General features: G+C 42.7%; 4 protein-coding genes across 4 annotated transcripts; 2 read left to right on the top strand and 2 right to left on the bottom strand.

Moving 5' to 3' along the window:
• The first annotated feature begins 6,766 nt into the window (after positions 1–6,766).
• LOC115665643 (probable cellulose synthase A catalytic subunit 5 [UDP-forming]) lies at positions 6,767–12,653 on the top strand. Its single transcript, XM_030587500.2, has 14 exons — positions 6,767–7,381; positions 7,489–7,684; positions 7,788–8,005; positions 8,127–8,241; positions 8,381–8,555; positions 8,754–9,020; positions 9,106–9,451; positions 9,537–9,674; positions 9,759–9,884; positions 9,974–10,186; positions 10,291–10,576; positions 10,831–11,021; positions 11,110–11,460; positions 11,570–12,653. The coding sequence occupies exons 1-14, from the start codon at positions 7,301–7,303 to the stop codon at positions 12,152–12,154; spliced, it is 3,288 nt and encodes a 1,095-aa protein (XP_030443360.2). The 5' UTR covers positions 6,767–7,300; the 3' UTR covers positions 12,155–12,653.
• Positions 12,654–12,942: 289 nt separating this feature from the next.
• Positions 12,943–17,842, bottom strand: LOC115665661 (uncharacterized). The gene is made up of 3 exons (XM_030587515.2): positions 16,470–17,842; positions 14,660–15,346; positions 12,943–13,927 (listed from the first exon to the last, which is right to left on the bottom strand). The coding sequence occupies exons 1-3, from the start codon at positions 17,670–17,672 to the stop codon at positions 13,361–13,363; spliced, it is 2,457 nt and encodes an 818-aa protein (XP_030443375.2). The 5' UTR covers positions 17,673–17,842; the 3' UTR covers positions 12,943–13,360.
• A 1,654-nt stretch (positions 17,843–19,496) lies between these two features.
• Positions 19,497–20,449, top strand: LOC115665752 (indole-3-acetic acid-induced protein ARG7). The gene has a single exon (XM_030587593.2). The coding sequence runs from the start codon at positions 19,776–19,778 to the stop codon at positions 20,145–20,147; it is 372 nt and encodes a 123-aa protein (XP_030443453.2). The 5' UTR covers positions 19,497–19,775; the 3' UTR covers positions 20,148–20,449.
• Positions 20,450–21,741: 1,292 nt separating this feature from the next.
• LOC115665688 (UDP-rhamnose/UDP-galactose transporter 2-like) lies at positions 21,742–24,864 on the bottom strand. The gene is made up of 5 exons (XM_030587539.2): positions 24,452–24,864; positions 23,766–23,950; positions 23,476–23,676; positions 22,447–22,608; positions 21,742–22,352 (listed from the first exon to the last, which is right to left on the bottom strand). Exons 1-5 carry the CDS (start codon positions 24,579–24,581, stop codon positions 21,993–21,995), a joined length of 1,038 nt encoding a protein of 345 aa, XP_030443399.1. The 5' UTR covers positions 24,582–24,864; the 3' UTR covers positions 21,742–21,992.
• Positions 24,865–26,720: the final 1,856 nt, after the last annotated feature.

Here is a 26,720-nt window from a genome sequence, read left to right as displayed (position 1 = left end):
CCCGACCCGACCGGTCCTTGGGGTGTATGCTGAACAGGGTCTTGGGGTGGGTCTAGGCGGGTCAAACATGACCCTATAGGTTTCGGATCGGGTCGGGTATCATGAAAGCCCAATTTGACCCGACCCAATTGACATCCCTATGTAAAATACTCTCTCTAATTTATTTATTTTTAAGTTTAAACTTAACAAGAGATAAAATCTTTTATATACTATCTCTTTGTACATTACTACGTTTATTCACAATATAAATGCAATATAGAAATCTAGAGATGATACAGCATAATTGAAAATGTTTTCTCTGATTTATCTCCCCCCCTCTCTTTAAGCTTATATTCAATAAGAGATAAATCTTCATATAAATTATCTTTACTTATTTTCTGAAACTTAAAATCCAAAAACTTAGAAATCGACACATAACGAATCGTTAAACTCAAAATATATGGTTGAATGTGCGCCACGTGACATAACAGTGCCACTTGGCAAATACAAAGGCAAAGCGAAGTGTTGCATGGCAAGCACTAAATTATCTAATAGATTCACTAGATTCTAGTAATTCACTACAAAGTCGATTATCTAATTTTCAATAAGTCAGACCGTGACGTTTTTATAAGCTATAACGGTATAAGCATTTCGGGAAGCTAAATTGCCACGTCAAACGTGCTTTATACACTTTGTATCGCTTTCCCTTTGATACTAGAGTTTGCAACACGGTATAAGAGTCTCGATCCAATATCTTCGCACCCTTTTAATCACTTGTCATTCATTTGAAAAATGCGAATTTGTCATCGAGCTTTGGATCCTGCATCCTTCCTGTTGAAGATCTGTGCATCTTCTCTTGTCGGTAGTATGTACCACCCACCATCATGATTCAGCCATCAGCAAGAAGGGTCCATCGCCTCATCTTTCTTTCGTCTCAATCATGCCATTCATGCGTCCATCGCTGGGTCACCAAAGTGTGTACTTCGATACAAACCCAACAAAAAACGAAAGAAATCAAAGGAAATCCTCCCCTTTTATCCCCTCCCTTTGTGCCCTTTCCGCATTAAGTTATCAAGGAAAAAGCGTCGCTAATGTCCATGTAATGCGGGCCACTTAGCTACACATGGCAACAAATTGGTGGGCTCCCCTCGGTCTTGTTCAGTAGTCCTTCTCTTTCTTCCGATTAATTTGGTTACGCTATAATTGTGAATACATTATCGACCCATTTCTCGAAAATTTAAATTAAAGACAAGAACGAATTGTATTCCACGAGATCCGATTCCGCTTGTATAAGCCCGGACTTATATCTTTCCAACGAGATCAAAGGCAAAAAACGGACCGGTTCGCATAGAAGATTAGTGATTCAGTAAGAGCGACTCTCCCTATACTCTGAAATCACGTGGAGATCGAATCGAGCTCGAGATCTCTAATCCAATTCGAATCCTAGAACCAATCGATCGACTTTCTAGGCTCGTGCCGGGGACGAATCGGGGCCGATGGTCATGGTGTGGGGGAGAGCCCAGCTATCGAGAGGAGGAGGAGGAGGAGGAGGACAGGAACATAGGGTGGGGCTCATGCGCACGCAACCAAGACCCCCCGCGGTACAAACACGAGGCCGAAGCGAAAGTGTCGGCAGGGGGAGAGAGCATCTTGTTCTTCGAGGTGGGTTGCCCAGTCTCTTTTCTTGGTCAGTCCACGTTGCTCTTTTGGCGTATCAACACTTACAGCCCAAAAAAATAAATAAATAAAAGAAGGCCCCGCCCTTTAATTTTATTCATTTGTAATTTCTGAGAAAAACTGCAAAAAAAAAAGGCTCGGAAAAATAAGATAATCCAAAATATATTTCAAAAGTAGATATCTTGGGGCCGGCAGGGCTAGGCCTCGGCTGTCGGTGCCACAGGACTTCTCTCGAAAGCGATATCTCCACTGTTCCTCTTGGGGTTCCCCGAAGTTGTTTAATTGGGCACACGATGATTGCAAATTATCGCATAAACAAAGCATCCTCTTTCCTCTCAATTTTAATTTAGGTCGAAGGAGATGGAAAACGTAGATGTATGCACTTGGTGATGGCGCAATGATGGTTCTTTCGAAAAGTAATTATCGAAAGAATAATCCGTCGTTATTTTCTATTGGAAAGATTTCGAGCACTTAATACATACGTGATAAATTTACCCCAAACTGATATACCTATGATAAATTTACCCTATGTCAGTTTCCATTAAATATTACCGTCAAATTGTTGAGTTGGATGACAAGTAACAGTTAGTTTGGTGTTTTACCTTCCGTTTGTCACATAGTATATTTTTTCGAGGTATTAATCAAACGGAGGATATATTTGTGATAAATATACCAATTTGGGGTAGTTTTGGGTAAATTTGTCACAAGCGTACCGATTTGAGGTTTTTTTGTGGTATTAACCCTTTTTAACGAGGAAATTGACCTTAGATAGTACAAATTCGGGCTCCCGTTTTCTCGAATCCGGCAATTTTTGTGCACACTTATCCGAAAAAAAAAAAGATAGAGAGAGGAAGAAACTAATCAAAGCGCATTTTCTATAAAAAAAAATAACAGTTAGGTATACACCAGCAGTTAGCTGACAAAAAATACAAACTACCTCATGAAGATTTCGATCGACTCCTCGGAATGTCGTCGCTGATGATGCTTCAATGGACTGTCCGGAAGCAGCAGTTCAGCTTCGCTTCGCACATCTAGAAGAGAAGATGGTTTTTTGTTTTTGTTTGGCTGGTATGCATGTCGTCTCAGGATGGAAAAAGCAGCAGGGGCCATGGACCCAACCTCGATGAAAGTTAAATTTAAAATCTTAGTTTAATCTCCTGTGTTTTTGTCGGCAATGGAGGGCATAATCGGGGAGGAAGTTTTTGACTCCTTCAACCATTATGTTGACTACAGCTATTGATTTTAAGGTGAACTGGTTCGGGGTCGACATCGTCCTCCAATTATAGGCTATGGATTTACTTAGGACTCGCTTATGCAAAATTAGGTAATATACGAGGAAATTAAAAAGGGCTCGAACTCATAAGAATCATTTAAGAATCATTCGAGCTTTGCTGGCTAGCTTTTGGATCGGACGGTATCAAAGCCAGGTGCTATCTCTTTCTCATATGTGCATGCCCCGTTAATCGAATTTTACGTGCTACTCCTGATCCGTGGGATAATTGTCCAAAAAGCCATAAACCTATTGTACGTGGCTAATTCAGTCCTAAATTTTTCTATTGTGCCACTTTAATCATAACCATTTTGACCAATTGACAATTTAGTTCTAAACTTTTGAAATGTGCCAATTTAGTCCTAAACTTTTTGAAGATTTGCCATTTTAGTCCAAAAATATTATTTAGATAATTGGGTTGACAAATCGTCAAAAGGTTTAGGACTAAATTGACACAATTGAAATGTTTATGACTAAATTGGCAAATCGTCAAAATGTTTAGGACATGTTTAAGATCGAATTGGCCGTTGTGATATAGGTTAAGACTTTTTTGAACAATTTTCCACCTAATCCAGCTTGCAAGTGAGATGGGGTGTCGGAGTATTCCGGCATCGATTGGATAGCGAGTCTTATATGCTCTTCATATATGCACACAAGTTCTCCCTCCGTCTCGTGGTTTAATGTTTCGGGTTGGACTTTTTAACCGTGAGGATAATAAAAAAGGAGAAACAAAAAAACAAAGGAAAGGATTGTCATTGATTGAAGGTGGATCGTCTTCTAGTTTCACCAGACCGGAACATATCAGACAAGCGGACAGAAAAGGCAGTATCAACTGTTGCTTTCTATGTTGGCATGCTACCGTTCCAATAATAAGACACATAAATTAATAAATAAAAAAAGCCCACATTAAACAAAAAATAGAGGGGGAGCTCTAATTATTATGTCGAAATTTTTTTATTTTATGTCGAATTAGAGAGAAAATAAAATGGTCAGATTCCAGCTGCAGTGACATGCCAACAACCCGATCTCTTGTCCTTTCTTGACCGACTCTTTCGACCTTAGCTGGACTCCTCCTAATCATTTCCTCCTGTCCCCTTCACTACCATAGTACCATGCATTCAAAATTTTTTTTTGCCTATTTATATATATATATACACCACATTTTTAATTTTATTTCATTTTTATATTTTTGTTTCTTGCAATTACGAGGGTCCTGCTCTTGGCTCCTACATGTTAAAATGTCAGGAGGCAAATGATCTTTTGAGTTTCTTCTTCGGGTAAAACGTGGATATGTCCAAATGGGCATGTGCCGAAACATCTTTAGTTTGGGTTCCGGACGATACGTTGCATGCGATTCACGGATCTGTCCTTCCGTGTTTCTAGTAATAACAAGGGCGAGTTGATAAAAGCAAAGTCGTTACATTCGAAAAATGAATGCACCCAAGATTGAAGGATATGCAATTTCTTTTCTTGATTCCTTAGGAGAATCCGGGCAAACAGGCAGAGAAAATGCTGAAATGAATACGAACGCATCACGTGGTGCGAATTCGTTAATAAAGAAAAGGACACGCATTATTACACGATGCGAGGTGGTCAATCACATCTCGGGGTTGCTCGTTTCGAAACAAAAACTTCCACCATCTTTCCCCGTCGAGGAACAGAGAGTTACACGCACCTAAGTCAATCTCGAAAACAGACGTTGCTGTCGTCCTAATGCGTGCGTGTTTCGGTTAGGACTTTGGTGGTTTATGTTTTATTGTAGTAGTAATCTGATGGGCGATCACTGACCTAACGCCTCTCACCCACTCCATCTTTGACATGCACAGCACAGGTTCCATCTAAGGTTGTAAAATCTGTCAAAAGCATTACATCTCCACCAATTAACCCATCTTGAGTTATGACTTTTTGGTAAGTTTTGTATTTGTTGCTTCGTTTAATCTATTCACATCGGATGGTGCCATTGAAGGAGACCTCTCAGTGCGACTATCTCGATCTGTTGACCTTTTTCTTTAATATTTTCTCAGTTCATGAGACCCACAGCAGCACATTCTGTACAGGAGAGCAAAGAGCACCAAAAGCAACTCAGTTAATACTTAATACCATTTTGAATGCGAAAAGAAAAAAATAGTTTCACCGACTGTGGTTGGATCTGGCCATATATCCATATCTATGCAATTGGAACGAAAGTATTAATTGTGGAAATATCTTTCGCATCGGAGAATATAACAAGAGGAAAAAAAAAATGGAATAGTCATCGAAGAAGTCCATCATGTTACGCAACGATCGAAGCAAAACTATGAATTCAGTGGAACAGTGTCGGGAAAAATCAGTTAAATTACAGGGGTTTCGGTAATCTAAACGTGTTACAATTATATCAAACGAGGTTAAAAATACGGAACATATACGGGGTTGTTGATATTCTCATTAAGAAATAAAATGATTTCTCTCATTTTATAAACAAAGTGCCATTTTGCCAATTTCTTTTTTTTTTTCCTTGTTTTGCCGACCGACGGTATCCCAAAATAGACATTGATATGAACTGCATCGAGTCTCTCTGCTGTTTCTAAGTTTCACCGCCGACAGAGTTCGAGGAGCACCGTGAAAAATTTGGACGTGGGTAAGTTCCAGAGGAAGTCAAACGGCATCGGACATGAAAGAAACCGAGAACAATTCCCCTAGAATGATAAAATAATGGAAATATATAAAAAAAATGTATGTATTGTTTACCCTGCTAATCATGCCGTAGCTCGTGGGTAGAATTTGCAGGACCCTGAATCCAAGGAATTCACAAGAATAAAATAAAACGAAGTACATCTCTCTCTCTCTCTCTCTCTCTATGCTTTTCACTGGAAATGCTGAAGCAACCCTTTTCTTGGTTGGCTTCGTAGAAATCTACATCTGCTTAGTTACAGAGGCCAATCATTGGGTCGAGCTCGAATCTGCTTATAATAAGCGCGTCACTAAAGCACCCATCTTCTTGATAGAGACGAAGCAGAGATAAAAAAAACACGAAAGAAAGTAGAAGTCAAAAAAAGAAAAGCCGAAGAAAGAGGAAAGAAAGTCAATGAAATGGAGCGAGAGAGAGAGAGAGAGGCCAAGTATAGAAAACAACGTACAGCAACATGTGGGTGGTGGGGACGAAGTGGGAGGGAGACATTGAAGAAAAGAAATCAGAAGCAAAAGATACAGCTAGCAGTTCAGCGACGTGACCGCCTAAAATCCACATGCGCTCTCTCTCTCTCTATCTCTCTCTTTTCCTTTTGATTATTTTGATTAATTCCATTAATCTTGATTAGCATTAGCTTGTGTATCGGATCTTTTGCTATCTGAATTGATAAAGACTGTGCAATCGCCGCGCTGTGTTCCTTGATTCTTCCATTCCTTTTCCTCTTCCTTTTTCCCTCAAATTTTCTATCTTTCACCAGCCGGACAGAGTGAAATGCCGTCCGGGGAGATACCTCTCTGTACGTAGTTTTAACAGTTGAGATCATTAACTCCTAAAGCGGTCGCAACGTTAACGTCTCACTGTTGACGTGTAAACATGGGAGAGAGAGAGGGGTTCTTGCTTTTTAGATGATTGCTTGTTGTTAGTGTCAAGGTTAATGTCTTGTGCCGCATTAGCAGTGTCGGTGGAGAAGTCGATGAGCAGAGCGCGCAAAGAAAAAAAAGCCAACAAAAAAAAGGAAAAACAAATGAATAAAATAAAGCCAAATGCGTGGTGCGGAGCTGGAAGAAGCTCTTGAAGAGTCTTTTCTTCTCCGCGCACTGTGAAATTTTTCATTTTTTTCACTTTCTACTGTAGCTGGTCATGCTCACAAAAAGGCATAAAAAATAGCTGTCTTTTTTGGGAACAGTCTTCATGACGCAGGAGCAATTGAACTGGCCTGTGGGTTTGTTTTCTTGTAGCAAACAAGATAAGGAAAGGGTGTTGGAGAGGAAGTACTCTGGGATTTTTCATTTTTAGTAATGTAGCATAGAAAATGTTTTCTTTTCTTCTTTTTTATATTTCAACTGGTAGGTGTAGACGAAGGGGAGAGAGATTGTGATTATTATTATTAATAGTTCCCCCTTTGATTTGTTTGCTGTGGTTGAGGGAGGAAGAAGCAAGGAATGATAAGTGAGAGAAAAGGAAGCTGCTTTCATTTCTCACAGGCGGAGAGGGAGAGAGAGAGCACTCAAGCTTCGTTTCTACTCTCTCCTGCAGCACATTGCTTTCTTTCGAGTTCACAGTTAACATGAGATCTCTCTGTGTGACTATCCTCAGTCTCTTTGCCACTTAGATCTGAACCCCAATTCAGTTGCTTTCTTTTGTGGTTCTCTGTTCTTTCGCTAAGAGGGGCTGAAAATCAAGAACGGTAATAAGAGCAAAGAGATATGGAGGTGAGCGCCGGTTTAGTAGCAGGCTCTCACAACAGGAACGAGCTGGTTGTCATCCGCCGCGAGAATGAACTCGGAGTAAGACTCACTCTGCTCAGACGGCAATTACCATGTTGTTCTTTTTTGAGACAATTGAGGTTCTTGGCCTTGTTAATTGCTCAATTCTTCTTGTTTTCGGATTGCAGCCAAGGCCATTACAGCAGTTGAGCGGGCAAATTTGCCAGATTTGCGGCGACGACGTTGGTTTGACTGCGGATGGCGAGCTATTCGTCGCCTGCAATGAGTGTGCATTCCCCATTTGCAGGACTTGCTATGAGTATGAGCGGCGCGAGGGAAGCCAAGTTTGTCCTCAGTGCAAAACCAGATTCAAGCGCTTAAAGGGTATGTGAATTTGGCGTTTTCTTGGAAATTCGCGAGAGAATTGTAGTGTGGAATCAAAGAGTCAGTGAGTGAGGGACTCTGTACTTGTTGTGTGATGATGCAGGGTGTGCAAGAGTGGATGGAGATGAGGAAGAGGATGATGTGGATGACGTGGAGAATGAGTTCAACTTTGATGGGAGGCATAGGCAAGAGATGGATCGCCAGGGATATGGTGCAGAGGCAATGCTTCATGGCCATATGAGCTACGGCCGTGCCTCGGATTCGGATCTGTCTCAAGTTCATCCTCTGCCCCAAGTCCCACTCCTCACCAATGGTCAAATGGTACTTACTACTTTGTCCATTCTTTGTTTACTTGCTTCACAGCTTCCCTCTTTTCTTTAGCACCTTGATAATTGACATTTCTCTAAGAAATCAGTGAGTGAAAATGGAATTATGGGTATAGGTTGATGATATTCCTCCGGAGCACCATGCTTTGGTGCCGGCCTACATGGGAGCTGGAGGCGGCGGCGGCAGCAAAAGGATCCACCCACTTCCTTTCACTGATTCTGGTCTTCCGGGTACTTTGATTTTCCTTTTCGTTGTTCCTTTACTTTTGCTTTTTAGATTTGAGTGATTTATTTCCTGAGAATCTGAGTCTGCTGAACTTAGAATTGCGAGTACATAACTGATGGTTGTTTTGTGAACTCTTTTCTGTAGTGCAACCTCGATCCATGGATCCTTCAAAGGACTTGGCTGCTTATGGATACGGAAGCGTTGCTTGGAAGGAGAGGATGGAGAGTTGGAAACAAAGACAAGAGAAACTACAGATGATGAAGAACGAGAAAGGTGGCAAGGATTGGGACGATGATGGGGACAACCCGGATCTACCACTGTAAGTTCTGTTCTCTTGTCAAATTTGATGAGTTGCATTGCTAAATCAGTCTTCGCTATTCTCAAGAAGATTATATGCCAAATCCTATTGGAGAAGTCAATTATGCATGGTTTAGTTCTTGCATAGTTTCCGTGTATGTTGAGATTAGGAATCAGGGGTTTCTAATGCTATGGGTTTTTCATCTGCAACGTGAATCAGAATGGATGAGGCGAGACAGCCACTGTCAAGAAAGTTGCCCATACCCTCCAGCCGAATCAATCCCTACAGAATGATCATCGTCATCCGGCTTGTAGTGCTTGGATTCTTTTTCCATTACAGAGTTACGCATCCTGTATATGATGCATTCGCATTGTGGCTCATATCTGTTATCTGTGAGATCTGGTTTGCCCTCTCATGGATTCTGGATCAATTCCCCAAATGGCTCCCTATTGACCGGGAGACATACCTCGACAGACTGTCCCTGAGGTAATAGATTCTGCCTGCCGTTTCATGCTATTTGCCTGATCTTAATGTGGATTCGTAAAATTATCATTCTGGCATTGTTCTTTAGGTATGAGAAGGAAGGCCAACCTTCTCAACTTGCTCCAATAGATATATTTGTGAGTACTGTCGACCCGCTGAAGGAACCCCCCCTGGTGACGGCAAATACTGTCTTATCAATTCTCGCTGTGGATTACCCTGTTGATAAGGTGTCCTGTTATGTTTCTGATGATGGTGCTGCGATGCTGACATTCGAAGCACTCTCAGAAACATCAGAATTTGCAAGGAAATGGGTCCCTTTCTGTAAGAAATTCAACATTGAGCCACGGGCACCTGAGTTTTATTTTGCTCAGAAGATAGATTATCTCAAAGATAAGGTTCTGGCATCTTTTGTGAAGGAGCGAAGAGCAATGAAGGTAATAGAAGTGCCAAATTTAATTTATCAATTGCTCTTTGGAGATAATAGCCAAATTCTTAGTTGCGTTCTTGCTGACTTTGCAGAGAGAGTATGAGGAGTTTAAGGTTCGTATAAATGCTTTGGTGGCCAAAGCCCAAAAGGTTCCTGAAGAAGGGTGGACAATGCAGGATGGAACACCATGGCCTGGAAATAATGTCCGTGATCATCCTGGCATGATTCAGGTATGCAAAGATGCCATTGTCAGTTGTAGGACTCCTTGTTGATGTGAGATGAGATTAACTGCTAATTTCTGCTATCTTTAATAGGTTTTTCTTGGCCAAAGTGGGGGACATGACACCGACGGGAATGAATTACCTCGCCTTGTCTATGTTTCCAGAGAGAAGAGGCCTGGCTTTAATCACCACAAAAAGGCAGGAGCTATGAATGCTTTGGTAAGTGTCATAAGAAGTCACCTTAGTTGGTAAAAACCCTTTTTTGCTCTCTCCATTGACCTTTCTGTGAACTTTTATTTGTTGAACAGGTCAGAGTTTCTGCTGTGCTGACAAATGCGCCTTATCTTTTGAATCTGGATTGTGATCACTACTTCAATAATAGTAAGGCTATCAGGGAGTCAATGTGCTTCATGATGGACCCACTTCTTGGAAAAAGGGTGTGCTATGTCCAGTTCCCTCAAAGATTCGATGGTATTGATAGGCACGATCGATATGCCAATCGGAACACTGTGTTTTTCGATGTAAGCATGCAATTATCAGCCATTGAATTGCCTCATGCCCATTGCACCTACCCTATCATTATTTCTGTGCAAAAAGATCTGACGGAGAAATTTCTCTCTTTCAGATTAACATGAAAGGTCTGGATGGCATTCAAGGTCCTATTTATGTCGGGACTGGTTGTGTATTCAGAAGGCTGGCGCTCTATGGTTATGATGCTCCAAAAGCAAAGAAGCCACCGACCAGAACTTGCAACTGCTTGCCAAAGTGGTGCTGCTGTGGATGCTGTTGCTCCGGGAAGAAGAAGAAGAAGAAGACTACCAAGCCTAAGACCGAACTGAAGAAGAAATATTCTAAAAAAGGAGATGCAGGTGCTCCACCGCCTTTGGAAGGTATCGAAGAGGGCATTGAAGGTGAGATTCTACTTTTGCATGAGGTCCCACTTAATTGTCTACTGCAGGTTTTACTTTTTCTCTCATTAAATGTGCCTCTCAATTTTTGCATCAATCGGCGGGAATATTTTATTCTTCCGAAAGCTTGTTTTCTATGGGGTTGCTTCCTAGTTAACATCTGTTCCAATTTGGACTTAGCCAATTTTGCTTCCTAAGTCGCATTTAAGACTAGTTCTTTTCCTTTGTCATCTAAACATTCATGCTTTCTTATGCAGGAATTGAAGCTGAAAATCTAATGCCTCAGCATAAGCTTGAAAAGAAGTTTGGGCAATCCCCAGTCTTCATCGCATCGACATTGCTGGAGGATGGAGGAGCACTGAAAGGCGCGAGCCCTGCATCTCTGCTAAAAGAAGCTATCCATGTCATCAGCTGCGGCTACGAAGATAAAACTGAGTGGGGAAAAGACGTAAGTGTAGTGTAAATGCTCTCTTCATGCAATTCCCTGAAACAATTATTGTTTCTCTCGGAGTCGGCTAAACTTTCTTCAAATACAGGTTGGATGGATATATGGTTCGGTTACAGAAGATATATTGACGGGCTTTAAAATGCACTGCCACGGATGGCGATCCATCTACTGCATCCCCGCGAGGCCCGCTTTTAAAGGAAGTGCTCCCATCAATCTTTCCGACCGTCTCCACCAGGTCCTTCGTTGGGCTCTTGGTTCCATTGAGATCTTCTTAAGCAGGCACTGTCCCCTTTGGTATGGTTATGGAGGTGGTTTGAAATGGTTAGAGCGATTATCTTACATAAACGCCACAGTATACCCCTGGACATCAATCCCTCTGTTGGCATACTGTACTTTGCCTGCTGTGTGCTTGCTTACTGGGAAATTCATCACACCAGAGGTAGGCTATCGGATTTTTTTTTTTTCAATTATTGCTTTTATATCCTATAATTGACGATGTTCCAGGCAAAAGATCTTATATTTGTCTTTGTTTATTGTTCCTGTTGCAGCTGAACAATGTGGCTAGTCTGTGGTTTCTGTCGCTTTTCATTTGCATTTTCGCCACAAGTATCCTGGAAATGCGATGGAGTGGGGTCGGAATAGACGAATGGTGGAGGAACGAACAGTTCTGGGTCATCGGAGGAGTTTCGGCACATCTATTTGCAGTTTTTCAGGGGCTTTTGAAGGTTCTGGCTGGTGTTGACACGAACTTCACTGTGACATCAAAGGCCGGGGATGACGATGATTTCTCTGAACTTTATGCGTTCAAATGGACCACCTTGCTCATTCCACCGACTACATTGCTTATAATAAACCTGATTGGTGTTGTAGCCGGTGTATCAAACGCAATAAACAACGGTTACGAGTCCTGGGGTCCTCTGTTTGGGAAGCTATTCTTTGCCTTCTGGGTGATTGTTCACCTGTATCCTTTCCTAAAGGGTCTGCTTGGACGGCAAAACAGGACTCCTACAATCATCATCGTGTGGTCAATCTTGCTTGCTTCGATCTTCTCCCTTCTGTGGGTACGTATCGATCCATTCTTGGCCAAGTCGAAAGGACCGGTTTTGGAAGAATGTGGGTTGGACTGTAATTAGCAGAGTGTCTGATTCCTGGAACATTTGGTCAGTAGGATTTGTTTATGGGTTATTTATCGTGAGGATACAGAAAGAATACATTTGGTGTGGTGCCGTCTGCAATGCAAATAAAGGGCATGTTTGGACGTCAATGTCTCCGCAACTCCGCCTCTCCATTCGACCGTGAAACTCCGAAGGGCTACCAAAACCAACTTTGCTGCTCTTTGGCAACAGCTGGGAGATTGTCGGAAAGGACTGTGACACTGCTTCTTGATTCTTTATTTGGTTCATAATTTTTTGTTTTCTAGGAAGAGGAGGTGGTGTGAACCACAGTATAATGTGTATTATCATCTCATAATCTCTCTCTCTCTCTCTCTCTCGTGTAAGTGTAACTTAGCCGAAAATGTGAAGATGTATTGTATACGGGGCATTGGCCCTCGGTGCTGCGTAGTGTGGCTATGCGTGGGTTTTTGCTGTTGAAATATCAAAGGGAAAATTTCAATTTTCCTTTGCCACAGAAGGTGTCGCAACGGTTTCGATCGCTTTCATATTTAAGTGACCTGACTGAACATCTTATTACTACAAATGCATTGCAAACCATGCCATTTTTTAGGTTCTCCTCGAGAACAATAGAGCTTCTGTAAAAGTTGGATGCGGGAAGTTTTCAATACAAGTCATCTCTGGACAGAAAGTTCGACTTGGAGATTCATCTTGGCATCTGGTGAGCTGGTGAGATGGAACTGCACGATGATGAGATGCAGGTGACCAAAATGTTCCAATTCTTCAGCGACAGTAAGAAAAACAGGAGAGGAGCAAAACAAAAAAATAACTTAAATAAAAGAAAATCTCAAGAAAGCTCTGGCTATTTTCCACACCATCCACAATCCCCTTTTTGTATTGGGTTGGACATTATTCTGTATGAGAATAGACATGTATTTGATCTTTCACTCAACAAATATACAAAAAATTACTCCTCCCATTGCCTTGGAGAAGCTGAATTCTCACATCCTCTACCATAAATGAAGTCGCTGAAATCTTCAAAGCCCATACCAAATTTGCTACCAGTCAAAGACCGAAGAATGCCGCACTTGTCATTTCTAGGCACTGAGGTTTGAAAGCGTCTAGCCAAAGGCAAGATGAACCGTCCAGGCTAATTCCCTTAAAATACACATGACCAGAGTTTTTGAAGCCTGTCATGCCAAAAAAGGTCAGTCATCTCCAAATGCACTATGTCGTCATGAGGCTGGGGTAAGATGAACAGATGCAGCTAATTCTGCTAATTTTGCTAATTGCTAATTGTGGTTGATTGCAAAAATCTTCCTCCTTCAAATCATATACCGCTCGGAGCTTTTGGGCTTCGAATTTTGCAGCTTCGGCTTCAGCAAGTAAAATGTCTGCTTCTTCATGGTCACCCAATTCCAGAGCAGCAGCTCTTTCAGCACTAGCAGCACTAGCAGTTATGAGTAACCTCTGGAATCTAGCCACCGCCAAATCCCTCTCCCTTAATAAGATCTGTTCCTCAGCCTCCTGCAATTTATCAACAGTTTCTTTAATTTCTTCTTCAAGCTTTGCCAGATCCATGGTGGCTCTTTCAAGCTCCATTTGTGTTCCTTCCTTCTCAGTGCTCAACGACTTTGCTTCAGCAGCTATTCGTGCAGCTTCTTTGAAATTTCTTGCAGCAGCAGCAACCTTTTTCTCGGTCTCTAGTTCTGGAAGTCTCTTGTCCACATAAAGTATCCTCTGCTCGAATGAAGCTATCTCCTGCTGGAGGCCGGACTTATTTGAAGACAGTTCCTATAATCAAAAGACAAGAATCTAATTAAATGATGAGCCAGAAAGGCAAATAGATTTCGAGTATTCAGGTTTTGATTTTTTTTTGCTGAAGCTATAACTGAAGAACATGCTCAATACAATAACATGACCACTTAACTAGAAAATTTTTTCAGATTAAAGGTCTCCTCACGTGATATTGGAGTTCACTGCAAGATTTCAAATCTAATCAAATTCCTCTTTTGCTTATCCTCTCCTATTGCTCCCTTACTCTTTTGCTTATCGTCTGCTATTTCTCCTGTTATAGTACTCCAGCCCTATAATAGTTTGATATGATTACATCCACTATCTCACTTGCAAGAAATAGCTTTTTTGTGAGGGCAAACGTTAGAGCTCAACATACATTGTCTACATATCCCTGGTAGCCTAAACTTTTGAGATTAAGGCGTCCCTGTCAAATACACTACATAAACAAACTTTTGAAAGAGAGTAGAAGTCACTTGCAGCTTGTGTCTTTAGAATATTTCCTTCAGCAAGTATATCTCAACAATGAACCAACACTCATCCTAAGTTGGATAATCGAAGATGAACCTCAAGCATTACTGATTCTGAAGACTGGAAGTAAATATTCCAAAACGTTGCAGGATGTAGACTCTATAGGCCATAATATACTAAATTAATGATGTGAAGCTCAACCACCTTTTAGACTTATGTCGTTTGCATGTAAAGAGTAAGACAGCTAAAAAGTAAAATTACCTGTAGAGAAGCTCTTGCAGAGGAAGCTTCTTGTTGGAGCCTCTTGACATCTTCAGAAAATTTCTCCTCAGTCTTCATCAGCCCCAGTTTACTTTCTCTGAACTCCAAAATGCCGAGCATTAAACCTTTTCTCAACCCTGCAGCTTCATGACATGCTTTTGCTTCATCTGCAGCAATCCTCCCAAGTTCCCTAATCTTTGCTCCTTTATTCTCTTCTTGAGAGAGTGCATTATCAATATCTTTCTTTTTGATTGATAAAGCTTCACTTTCCACATTAACCTGAGAGAGCTTTGATTTCATTCTATCATATTTAGTACCAATATCTAATTGCATGTCCTGAAATCCAGATACCACACCAGCAATACGCTTCTCTACTGCTTCAATGGTAGCATCATTCTCAGCAATTTCCTTCTCCTTCTCTTTCACTAAATTAAGTAGCTTCTCCAATTCCTCCAACAACACATCCTTCTTCTTAAGAAGTTTTTCTTTCTCTCTACTGTCATCGTCAATTGAAAGATCAATGGAAACATTCACTCCTTCACGAGCTTCAGTTATCAGATATGACTCAATTTCAAGCTCCATCTTCTTCGCCTCTAAATCGTCACTTGATGAAAGCCATTTGTCCATTTCCTCTGCATGCAGCAAGTTTGCCTTCTTCACTATCAGGTCAGCACTAGCAGTTGCATCCTGCAGGATAAGAGGTAAAAATGTCAGTGATCTGCTTCAAACTAAATTCAGCTAAATCTGGCAACTGTCGTCTCCACATGAACTTGATAGCTTACGAGAAAGTTTTTCATGGCACGCATGATCCAACCTCATGTTTTATGGAGATAGATGAAACAGTTTAGGAAAAAGTACAGAGAGACATAACACGGTTATCCTTAAAACAGTGACTATCCAAAAGTCTACTTGGATTAGCGAAACAGACCATGGGATATATTTCAACAGAAATTCTGCTGTAATGGATCAATATGACTAACTGAAACCTTTTAGTTTACCTTACAACAAATCAATTAAAACTACGGCTATCTCATAAAAAAAAAAAAAATAAGGGTCTGTTTGTTCGAAAGAAAACTGTTTCCGGGAAATTATTTTCCGACTTTCCGGTGTTTGATGGACGGAAAACTATGATCTACGGAAAGCGTTTTCCGTGGACCGAAAAACAACAAGTTTAGATTGGGGAAAACGACTTCCCATTTTGGCAAGAAGAAGGAAATCGAATGTCTCAAAGACGAGGTTCACGCCCTCCAAACCACCAACAAGTGAAAACTAACCGTTTTCCTTGAAAGTGATTTCCATGGAAAATATTTTTCTTTATCGTGAAGTTTTCAACGAAACAACACAATTGTGAGCAAGGGCACACCAGTGACACTACATGTGTGGTGCACCCACTAGCGTGCTCATACCATGCCTATAATCTACCATAACCCAGCAATGGTCAAGAGACATTCTTGTTGTCCATTCATTTTCCTTGAAGCACCTTGATAAAACCACTCTTTCCACGTTCATCATGAGAACCCGATTGTCAAATGAAAGATGAAAATTGACAAAGGACTTCCTTCACTCAACAGGGGCAGCTGAGCACAGATGTGAATTTAAAGAGCATCCAGTCAGGAAGGCTTGTACCGTTGCACTCGCAAGTTTATAAAGACAGACAGAAAATCAGAAACATGTATCAATCTGCTCCACCCAATCATTGCGTTGCCCCATGCTGCGAAGTTCTTACTATAGAGCTCACTCTATCATAATTCATTCTAGGATCAAGCATTCTGCCAGTGTAACAAAAAAAAACAAAAATGTTGTCACTGACCTTAGAGAAATCCTCCAACAGAGAAACACACTCATCCTCAGCAGCAATCTGTGCATTTAAAACCTCCTGCATCTTCGCATTAATGGCATCGCATTCGGCTTCACTAGCTCTGAGTGCATCCACCAAAGCTTGTCTCTCCTTTTCAGCAGCAGCAAGGCTTTCACTGACCTTCTCAGCCATCTCGAAATCTTCAGCCTCACATGCTTCCTCCAAGCTCTTCTCCAGTTCCTTGTGCTTGGTAGAAGCCAAAGTCACGTTCTCAGCAGCCTTTCTTCTCTTCCTCACGCAGTCCTTCTTCGCAGCAGATAAGGAAGCTGCCAATTCCCGAGCCCGGTTGAGTTTCTCGGCAACCTGAGCCTTAATTCGCTCGAATTTGGTCTCAACTGAATCATCCATCTTCGTACGCTCGCCACCATCGTCGCCGTGTTTTGTCGTCTCAGTAGCCTCGGATGCGAGAGCTGATTCTATCTCTACAACTCTCGTATCGTGCTGAATTACTTCACTGTCACTAGTCCCCGGAGTTCGTGAAGGATCCTCCGTGGCATCCTCTAAATCTTCTGAAACTTCTAGACTGCGATGGTTAGGCTGTGATGCGAGTGAAGCAACATTGGATGATTCTTGTTCTGGCGGAGCAGATGCAGACATTGAGAAGCTATTCCTACCGTTACTGCTACTGTCCATATTGGACTCCGATCTCGCGTCTGGTACAGAGACCGAACTCGCATCATCAGAAGGAGAGATCGGAACAGGAGACGCGCGATCGGCGGAAGCCGCGACCGGCGCGTCTCTTCCATATCCGATCCTCAAACCAGCAGCTCTCTTCTTCTTTCTCGACATCTGCCGAGTTAAAGGAGGAGGAATCTCTCGCGCCGCAGAACGACCCGGCGCCGTCCTCGTCTCCGTCTCGAGAGAAGGACTGGGGCTCAATCGAGGAGGGGAGTGGCCGTTCTCGGGCAGGTCCGGCAGAGGACCGACGAGGGTGAGGTCGGAGAAGAGATTCTCGTCGAGCGGCTCGGACGCGGCCGCCGCCGCATCCGCATCCACCGGCGGCTGCGGCGGCGGCGGCGGCGGCGGAGGAGGAGGAGGATGGATCGGATCGTGAGGCTGGGGCTGATTCGCACCGCCGCTTTCGGGCTGGTCGGAAAGCTGGGACGGCGTGAACAGCACCATGCCTTCGAAGAGCGAGTCCATGTCGTCCTCCATCGAACGGCCGGCAATTCGAGCCTCGATCCGCGTCGAACTCGTCGTCCACCGAGTCAGAGCTCGAGTTGGGCGTCGCCGGCGTCTTTGCGGTCGCGGAGCCGATGCTTTTTGCCAAAGCTCTGATCTGAAGCTTCTTCTTCTTCTTTTTTTTTTTTTTTGGTCGAATGAAGCTTCTTCTTCAACGTTGGCTAATCTGGGCCTGAAACGCCGGCGAGGGGCGGTGGTGTCTCGCCATTTGGGCCTGGTGGGCTAAAAAGCCCACGAGCCGGCCCATGGGACACTGCAAGTCGAGCCCGCATATCAACAGAAACCGCGCTCTGCTTCGGGCAATAGCAGTTCTATAGGAAATCAGTGCTTGTCGAAATTGATTTGCGGTCTACTTAGAAATTGATTTACGGAGGAGAAATCATTTGGTAAAACATGACTAATTCTTTCCGAAATTGATTTCTGGCAATCTGTTTAATTTGTTGATTTTTTTTGCACCTAAAAAATTTAAATTTTACTCAAAGTGGGTGGCGCATGTATTATAAGCCATTCTCAAAGTTTTGAAATTTTTGATTTTTTTTTTTTTTGGGCACCTAAAAATTTAAATTTCACTCAAAGGGTGGACACAGTATTCTAAGCCATTTTGTGAAGTTTTGAATTTTTATTTTTTTTTTTTTGGGCACCTCAAAAATTTAAATTTTACTCAAAGTGGGTGGATATTCTAAGTCGTTCGCGGAAGTTTTGAAATTTATTTATTTATTTTTATTTTTTAAGCACCTCAAAAATTTAAATTTCACTCAAAGTGGTGGCAATGCTATTTTAAGCCATTTTGTGAAGTTTTGAAAATTTTTATTTTTTTATTTTTTTTTTTTTTTGGTAGCCTCAAAAATTTAAATTTCACTCAAGTAGGTGGTCACAGGTATTTTAAGCCTGCATTCCATGCGCACCCAAGCTTCCTAACTAAAGATTGCGTGGAGAATCATCATGTCGTCCATCAGTGGATGTCCGACTAGGTCATAAGAAACACTTTAAAAGACTTCGTCTCGATTCTCATCTGAATCTCGAAACCACCGGGATGTAAAGCTCCTGGAAGGTATTCCCTCTCTCTCTGGGTAAGATAAAGATACAAATTGGGTGCGCAGAGCGAGCGGACATCGGCACGCTATAATAAAAAACACTTCTGTAAAGGTCGTCATCCCTATTTATCAAACAGAAAGGCCACAAAAGACCCCTGTGAGAATTTTGACTCCTCTCTTGTGGTAAGATTACCCTTATAACCAGAACATCAAGGATCCACCGGAGAATCATCCATAATTGGATGTCCGATGAAGTCACTTAGTGATGGTGATCACCATTTTCTTGCAAATAGCTCTTCTTGCGGAGACCAAAAGCCCGTTGAATATCGGGAATTGGGCGGTCCAGTGTTCGCAAGAAATAATGCAGAGATACTAGGAGGATGAATGGATTGGACCCGACGACATCACACGACTCAGCCCTTTTTCATGTATCGCTCGAGATTATCAGTCGATGAAAAATATTTTCACTTTCGACGTTAATTTACGTATAAGTATTTTCGTGAACGATGAGAATAAATTTTTATTCGTTTCTAGATAATATTCATTACAGAATGTAGATTACAAAGGACCGACAATTGCACCACATGGGAGGGCGCGTCGATTGGCTCGAATGTGCTCGTGCTTTTAAGTCACCGCCACAACCCCCAAAATTTGCAGACGACAATCGTACTAAAGACATGCTCTTCGTACGCGGTTTATAGCTGGCTTTTGACTTCAGTATGATGTCCAACATTAGTACTTCTTGATGCTTGAAATTAATAAACAAAAAGGAAAAGAAAACATCATTATCTTTCTTTATCTTTTGAGTATTTCTCTAAAACTTTTCTCAGTTCTTTCCCGCTTTCCTTCCCTCACGTTACGCAGTAGTCAGTAGCCATGCAATGATATACTTCATTGAAAAAGAACAAAAGAAAAAAAAGACAAAAGAAAATGTTCGGTGCGACTATAAATAGGTGAAGCAGCGCAGCGCAACGTGACGCTCTCCTCTCCCCGATTCAATCCGAAGCACAAAGCCAAGCGGTCATCGAAACTGTGTACCGTGATGGTGAGCACACTGAGCAGCATTGTGAAGAAAATGTGGTGCTGCGGAGCGGCGGCGACGACCCTCGACGCTCCCGGAGGACGCGTCCGCGTCCGCGTGGGCAGGCGCAGCGACGTCCCTTGCGAGCTCGTCGTGGAGGCGAGCCACCTGAACCACCCGCTGTTCGAGGACCTCCTCCGGTCGTCCGAGGAAGAGTTCGGGTTCTCCTACGACGGCGCGCTGCGGATCGCGTGCGAGCCCGACGCGTTCCGGCACCTCCTTCGCCTTCTCGACGCGAGCCGCCGCCGCTCTCCGGTCCATCACGCGGACCTCGCTTCCAAGTCGAGCGCGGACGACGGACGAAGCAAGTACTTCTTGCCGCCTTCAAGATGACGAGACCAATTCTCTTTATTGATTTCTTCGAGATTTTACAAAGGCTCTCGCTTTCTTTTCTTTTAATTTTCTTTTCTTTTTCTTTTGTTCTTCCTCTACACAAATTCGCTTTAGAAATTCTTTTGTTCCACGAAGCCTGCGTGAATTAAGATGGGTTTCAAATGGATATGGTTAGATCTGTAGATTATACAGTTTTTCTTTGTCCGAATGTTTCCATCGATTCGTTTTAATTCATTGGCAATATTTGGGTGATGTAATAATATTTCGAATTAAATTTAACAAGGCGCTTATTCTTACAAAGAGTCCGCATCAGCTTTCGAAGGATCTTTTTCTTGTATCTCTCCGCCATATCTTTTTATTATTTTTATTTTTTTTATTAATGGCACCACACTAGAGTGGTTTATCTTCTGACTCGACAAAATGATGCAGTCGCACCGAATGATCTAGATTGGCAAGTAATGTCAGTCCTACTCTGGTTCTAATGACGAAGAATCTATAATGAATTTTCAGTGTAAGTAGTGACATTCCATGAATTATCGATTCCTTTTCATTTTTTTGGACGATTGAATATAAAAGCACATCTTAACCATTGAAGTTGGATGGTCGCAATGTGATTTGTACATTTTATCTATTGCTATTCATTTTTTTTATTTATTTGTTTTCTTTGTTTTTCTTCTCACGAAGATTGAGAAAATGGGAGAAGGAAAGTGAATCGCCAATAACGAAAAATCTTTCGAATTAGTGTCGCGATGCCAATAACTATTGTTGCCGGGAGGCCTCACCATCATGCCTCCATCCATCGGTGGCATAAACCCCCGTCCTCACAAAACTCATCTAGCGTCTCTCACTCTCTCTCTTCGTGCCACGGTCGCGAATCGAGCACCGCAAGCACCCCCAAATCTATGATCGCGCAAGGCCGGCGGACTCTGTGGGCGCAGTGATGAGCTTAATGTCGTCTCTTCATTAGATTTGAGAGAGAGAGAGGACACGCTGGACCTCCACTGATTTCCTCAAATGGTGGTTGCCCACCTCGCGTGACCCTAGGTTTATGGTCATGCAAGGCCGGCCACCCCATCGCCGCCGGGATGGGGCTGGACTCCATTGATACGGTTGAGTTTCAAAGTTCGAGAAAGAGATAACGTTTGTGTTAGTGAGATTAGTCGCGCAAAAAGGCAAAAGGCAAAGCAAAGGTGACGACGGGGCCGAACACCGAAGATCTTGTTTTGTTTCAGTTTTCAATTTTCTTTTATTTGCTACATTTTTCTCAGATTTATATTTTGATTTTATCGAAATTTCAAATTAAATTTACATTTAAAATCCTGAAAAAAAAAAAGAGATGTTCGTGGAATTCTAATAGTTGATTTGTTAAATGGTTCAATTCCACAACTTTTAAGGAACTAGATTCCACAAGATGTCCTAATCGAAATTTTCATTTCTTTCGAAACATAGAGATTAGGAATTGGAATTCCACTCCTTGAGGTCTTCGACTTCCGCAATAAAGCAAACGAGGCCTGAATGAAATGGCTTCTGGACCGCATGGAGAGAAGGATAGGGGTACAATTTACCCAATAAATACATGTGAAATACAGAAATCTGATTTGAAAAATGGAATTATATTTCCATGATCATCAGTCCCTATAACATTCACAACAAATATCAAATGGGAAAAAATAACTTAACAAGGTGATAAATTAAATAAAACAAAGAATTTTCTAGGCGAAACAGACGGGGTGGGGGGCAATTCTACGGAGGACGCACGCCAGGGGTGAAGACAGCAGCAGCAAATGACCGCAAACTGCTGCAGCGAGACAATAAATTAGGTAAAAACACGTGAAGATACCAGACCTATACCTTGGACTCGCCAAGTTCAACGTCTTTCACGGGAGCATTCTCGACACCTTCCTTCAAAAGCCTGATTTCCTCTTCCGTGAGACTGTTCTTCACATTCAGCGCGGTCTTTGCGTGCGACTGCTTCTCTAGCTCCACGGCCCAACTGTACACTACCATGCCGAGAATGGCTATGATCATCCCCATTATGTTCTTCAGAGTCAGCGCGGAATCGAAGAGCAACCACCCTAGTATGAGGACACACACCGTCTTCATGTGGCCCAAAACCTGGAAGGAGGTGGCCGAGAACCGTCCTATGCAGAGGTACTGACTCATGTTGCAGAATACCGCCAGCGAGCAAGAGAGAAGTATAAAGAACTGCACATGACCACACCATAAATCAGATAAATGGGCACAGTTCTGAGTGCAAAATGCTTCGGAGGAACCAAATGGAGATTGCCTTTATCCTTACCAGGGCACCGTAAGACATCTTATAGTCTGTTATCGCAATGCCATTGAGGAAGTAATCAACAAATGGACCAAAAACAAGGAGAGAGACGGCTTGGATTGGAGCTGTCTTGCTCAGCAATTCAAAAGATCCAATCGAGTATTTCTTTTGCAAGGAGCCTATTGACTGTTACACGAAGACAAGAAGCCATAAGCATTCATGAGTTCACTGTATGCCACGGTAAAACAGAAGTAGTTTTGACTGAGCGAAACTTGTAATATATGGGGCTTTGTTGGAGTTTGTGCAGAAACAGAAGTTCATTCCATAATTTAGATAAAGAGAAAAAAAACAGAGCCGAGATCACCCACAAGAAAAGTGGAAAGAAACACAAAGAACACAAAACCCAACTATACGGTTGTAGAAGACTAGACATAAGTCACATGACCTTAAATACCGTTAAAACTATGGTTCATCACACCAAACAAAAAGGTTCACTTAAACCGGGTCTAAAATCATTTGAGTCAAATCTTCCAAGATGATATTTTGCTACCTATGAAACCTGAAATCCATTCTAGCCAGCATTACAGCATACGAAACAATCTAAAAAAGTGAAATGGCACCACAACAAACTCGCATAGAATTCACTTAAGATTCCTAAAATGCTCCCAAAAAACTGCCTTGGCCCTTGACATTATCGGCATTCCCTTCAACACCCAGTGAGCAACTGGAACTACTTGAGGCATGAAAATAGAATATGGAACATCCAGGTTTCGCACATTCATAAAAAAAACTTCATTTTCTGCTAATATTTTCAACCCAACAAGCTGGGCAAGAGCATGGGATAGTACAAAAGCTTTCAAGGCTGACAAAATCAACTGTCAATAAATGCAGTCCTAGAGAGGCCAGTAGTGGTGATCTGCAGTTCTAATGTGCAAAAATCTCCAGACCAAGTGGAGCAATCAAGAGGATTTACCATATAGACGTATCATCATCAGTTCTCAGTATAGACAGTTCTATGAAAAGGCAAATGGGAGATATGGAAGATTTACTCACAATCTGCTGCAACGATGTAGAGAGGACAGCCACACAAGCACATATAAAACCTTTGGCATTGACTTTTACATCCGTAACCGTGCAAACACCAACTCCTACTACCACAACCAGAACAGCCATTTTCACTTCCCTTGAGTAATGCTTACTGTGCAGGATCCACTCCATCACGCAAACAACAGGAATCATGCTCAGTTTCGAAATCTGCGACAGAGACAATTCACATTTCGATCTATGTAAGATCCCCTTGGAAGGAAGGATATATGTAAAATTACTGTCAATTAAATTCATACTTGGTAAAATCCGACGGAGTTAAGCATCAAGCTGAAGTTCATCCCCGTGATGGACATATTAGCAACAATAGAGAACCAGAGAAGCTCCCACATAGGAACGTGCTTAGATGCCGAATAACCAGCAGCATTCGACACCAGACCCACCAGCGCAGTCACGGCAAAGTGGAACCCGGTCAGCGTCGTAGCTGAAATCGAAATTCGATCAAATTCAGTGACAAAACTCGATTCGTCGCAAGAGAATTGCCAATATCTAAACTAGCCGATCGCAGAGACAAATTGTGTCGAACCAAAGCGAAAGCAGTAGCACGATTACATATCCATGCAAGCAAGCTGAAACACATACGCACGCAAAAGTTGAAGACGAACTTCTAGGACGGAGTAAATGATGATGCAAGCGAACGCATGACAAACTGTGTAAGCAAAATAGAACACCCGGAGGGCAACAGAGACGGAGGAGATCCACACACGTAATCTAAGAAACTATGGGAAAGAAAACAACAGATCGGAAACCGAAGCATTGATTTAAGTTGCGATTTCAAATCAGATCCACGAACTGAAGTGAGGAACAGTTTCTTTAAAGCTCCGATCAGATGAATGCGACGCGTGCACTTGAACCGGTGGTGTATAACGCGCGTCAGTTACACACCCGGATGACGACGACGACGACGACGACGAAGAACACTCACCGAAACTGAAGGCGTAGCCACCGGAGGACATGAGCTGCTTGTTGGCCATGATAATGCCGACGGAGCTCACCACGTTCATCGCCCACGCGCCCACATCGGACACCGCCGACGCTTTCTTCTCGCTCTCCATCTCCTCCAACTCCCTCTCTCTCTCTCTCTATCTATCTAGCAGCACGAATCTCCGACCGTCCAATCGCGAGCAGAGATCAAGCTCCGGATCTCGGCGCCGAAAACGACAACCGAAGCGACGGCGGAGACGGAACCGCAACGAAGCCGCCGGGGAAATTCGAGCTGGGCCACGGCGGGGAGGAGACCGCGCCGGCGAGCGCCCGGGCGATTGCTGCGGCGGCGGCGGCGGCGTAGGATCGAAGCCCGCCGCGAACGGAGGAGCTCGAAGATCTGGATCGGAGCAGAGGGGGAGAGGAGAGGAGAGGGAGCGAGAGGGAGATGATGAGGAACGAAGGGCGGGGGGTGTGTGCGTGTGCCTCCAGAGGCTTCTTTGGGGCTCGGGGGGATTGAATTGGCCTCCCTCTTCCTCTTTCTTCTTCTATCCCCCCTAAAATCCCACCACGCCGCTGCGTCGTGTTCTCTCTCTAGCCTCCTCGTCTCCTTCGGAGGCGAATAAAAAACATTCGATTTTATTTTATAATCTCTCCCCCCCCTCCTCCGCGGCAGTGAAAATCGACGAGCGTTGATTGAAAGCTCCCCACCTTCCCATCTCTGTCGTCGTTACTCTTTTTGGCTGAAATTCCCACCGTCACGGTAATAACGAGATTTTAGAGCGGAAGAAAATGAATGGATTCAAAATATATTATTCTCGAATTACCAATTTTTTCCTTCTCTCTTTTTTCGGCTTTGAATTTTACGAGAAAAGTCGAAACCCCGCACTGTCTTTGTTACCGCCGTTCCGACCCCGAAGCAAATCTTCGAGAAGAGATATCCCATGTGCAGAAGCTTTCCGACAGATGACGTGTGTCGTTGATCAGATCGAGGAGCGGTCAAGTTATCGTTCGATCCTAATACTAGAAAGTCGAAATTGATTATCGCGTTAATTTCATTTCTTACTCTCTTCTTTCTTTTTTTTCGTCCTCTTTTGGTCATCGATCATTTACATGAAGAAAAACAAAGGATCCAACAAAACACGCAATTGATTCCTTCTTATTTTTTTCGAATGTGGTCAAACGGGATTCAACATCAACCTTAATTTCCAATTTAAAAAAAAAAACACGGGGGCCGCCTCCGTTGGACGCCCAGGAATATTTCCTCCCTCGGACTTTTCCATGTGCCTTGCTGCTGCCCTTGCCTTACCGCCATTTATTTTATTTCATTTTATTTTTTCCTCTGTCGTTTTCAATTTCGTTTTCAACATCTCAATTAAAGTATTTCGTAATTTGGGAATTGACCGTTTTGGGCACGATGGTCCCCAGCAATTTCCACGAACTCCCTTAATTATGGGATGGCAACCAAAAAAAATAAATAAATGAATGGAAATGGAAATTGAAAAAGGAGAGGGTGGTGCGTCACTGTAGCAGTACCGTGCGGCCGCAACGGTGCAATCTGGCCTTTTCCTTTCGATTAATCATTTTTCCCCTTTTTGTATTTTTATTTCTTTTATTTTTGTATTGACGTTTTGGTTTTTGTTTTTTTATATATTCCAGCGGACGAGAAAAAAAAAGTGAAAAGGGTAGCCCGGTGACGGTGCCGTCCTCGTTGCGCGCCACGTGGCGGTGGATCATGATGGGATTTGGGCGGAGGAGGACCATTTGCGTGGGACCAAAGTGAAATACCAAAAGTGAAAAAGGGACCAGACAAATCTACCTTCCTTGCTTTAAACGGCACCCTTCCATGCCTCGACGCCTCGCTCTTTATCCACCCCCCCAAAATTTTATTATTGCAACACACGCCCGATCGAGCAAAATTAGAGATTTATTTGGCCGAGAAAAAGAAAACTAAAATTAGAGATGCGAGGATATCAACGGAAATCCACATGCACGGTTAATAGCGATACGCCAACATGAAGAGGGTAACGTACATTTTCGAAGATGAAAATTATGTAGCCTGAATCGATGAGTTCGCTTGTCGTTTGAGGAAGCGTGAATAATGTGTTATTCATTGATCAGGCATGACCTAATGAATATGAGTCGCGACTCCTACATGAGAGAGAGAGAGAGAGAGAGAGAGTTTGATTGCTTTTTAAGTCCTTTGTTTTCAATTATGCGATTATCCGGTAATATTAACAGAAATCCACGTACACAATCAATTGCAATAC

This window comes from Syzygium oleosum, unplaced genomic scaffold, assembly GCF_021117445.2.
Source record: "Syzygium oleosum isolate NSW1041296 unplaced genomic scaffold, Sole_v2.1 Sole_v2.02, whole genome shotgun sequence".
Classification (NCBI taxonomy): domain Eukaryota; kingdom Viridiplantae; phylum Streptophyta; class Magnoliopsida; order Myrtales; family Myrtaceae; genus Syzygium; species Syzygium oleosum.
Note: the sequence above shows the minus strand (reverse complement) of the source record. Positions and strands in the feature narration are given on the sequence as shown.

Excerpts from the sequence above, each read along its gene's own strand:
- LOC115665661 (XM_030587515.2), bottom strand. The coding sequence starts at position 17,672 with ATGGAGGACGACATGGACTCGCTCTTCGAAGGCATGGTGCTGTTCACG. Across the intron at positions 15,347-16,469 it reads TGTTGGAGGATTTCTCTAAG|GATGCAACTGCTAGTGCTGA; the intron begins GTCAGTGACAAC and ends CTTATCCTGCAG. Across the intron at positions 13,928-14,659 it reads CTGCAAGAGCTTCTCTACAG|GAACTGTCTTCAAATAAGTC; the intron begins GTAATTTTACTT and ends TTTTGATTATAG.
- LOC115665752 (XM_030587593.2), top strand. The coding sequence starts at position 19,776 with ATGGTGAGCACACTGAGCAGCATTGTGAAGAAAATGTGGTGCTGCGGA.
- LOC115665688 (XM_030587539.2), bottom strand. The coding sequence starts at position 24,581 with ATGGAGAGCGAGAAGAAAGCGTCGGCGGTGTCCGATGTGGGCGCGTGG. Across the intron at positions 23,677-23,765 it reads ACTCCGTCGGATTTTACCAA|ATTTCGAAACTGAGCATGAT; the intron begins GTATGAATTTAA and ends TCTCTGTCGCAG. Across the intron at positions 22,609-23,475 it reads CTACATCGTTGCAGCAGATT|TCAATAGGCTCCTTGCAAAA; the intron begins GTGAGTAAATCT and ends TTCGTGTAACAG.
- LOC115665643 (XM_030587500.2), top strand. The coding sequence starts at position 7,301 with ATGGAGGTGAGCGCCGGTTTAGTAGCAGGCTCTCACAACAGGAACGAG. Across the intron at positions 7,685-7,787 it reads CAGATTCAAGCGCTTAAAGG|GGTGTGCAAGAGTGGATGGA; the intron begins GTATGTGAATTT and ends GTGATGATGCAG. Across the intron at positions 9,885-9,973 it reads CAGGAGCTATGAATGCTTTG|GTCAGAGTTTCTGCTGTGCT; the intron begins GTAAGTGTCATA and ends TTTGTTGAACAG.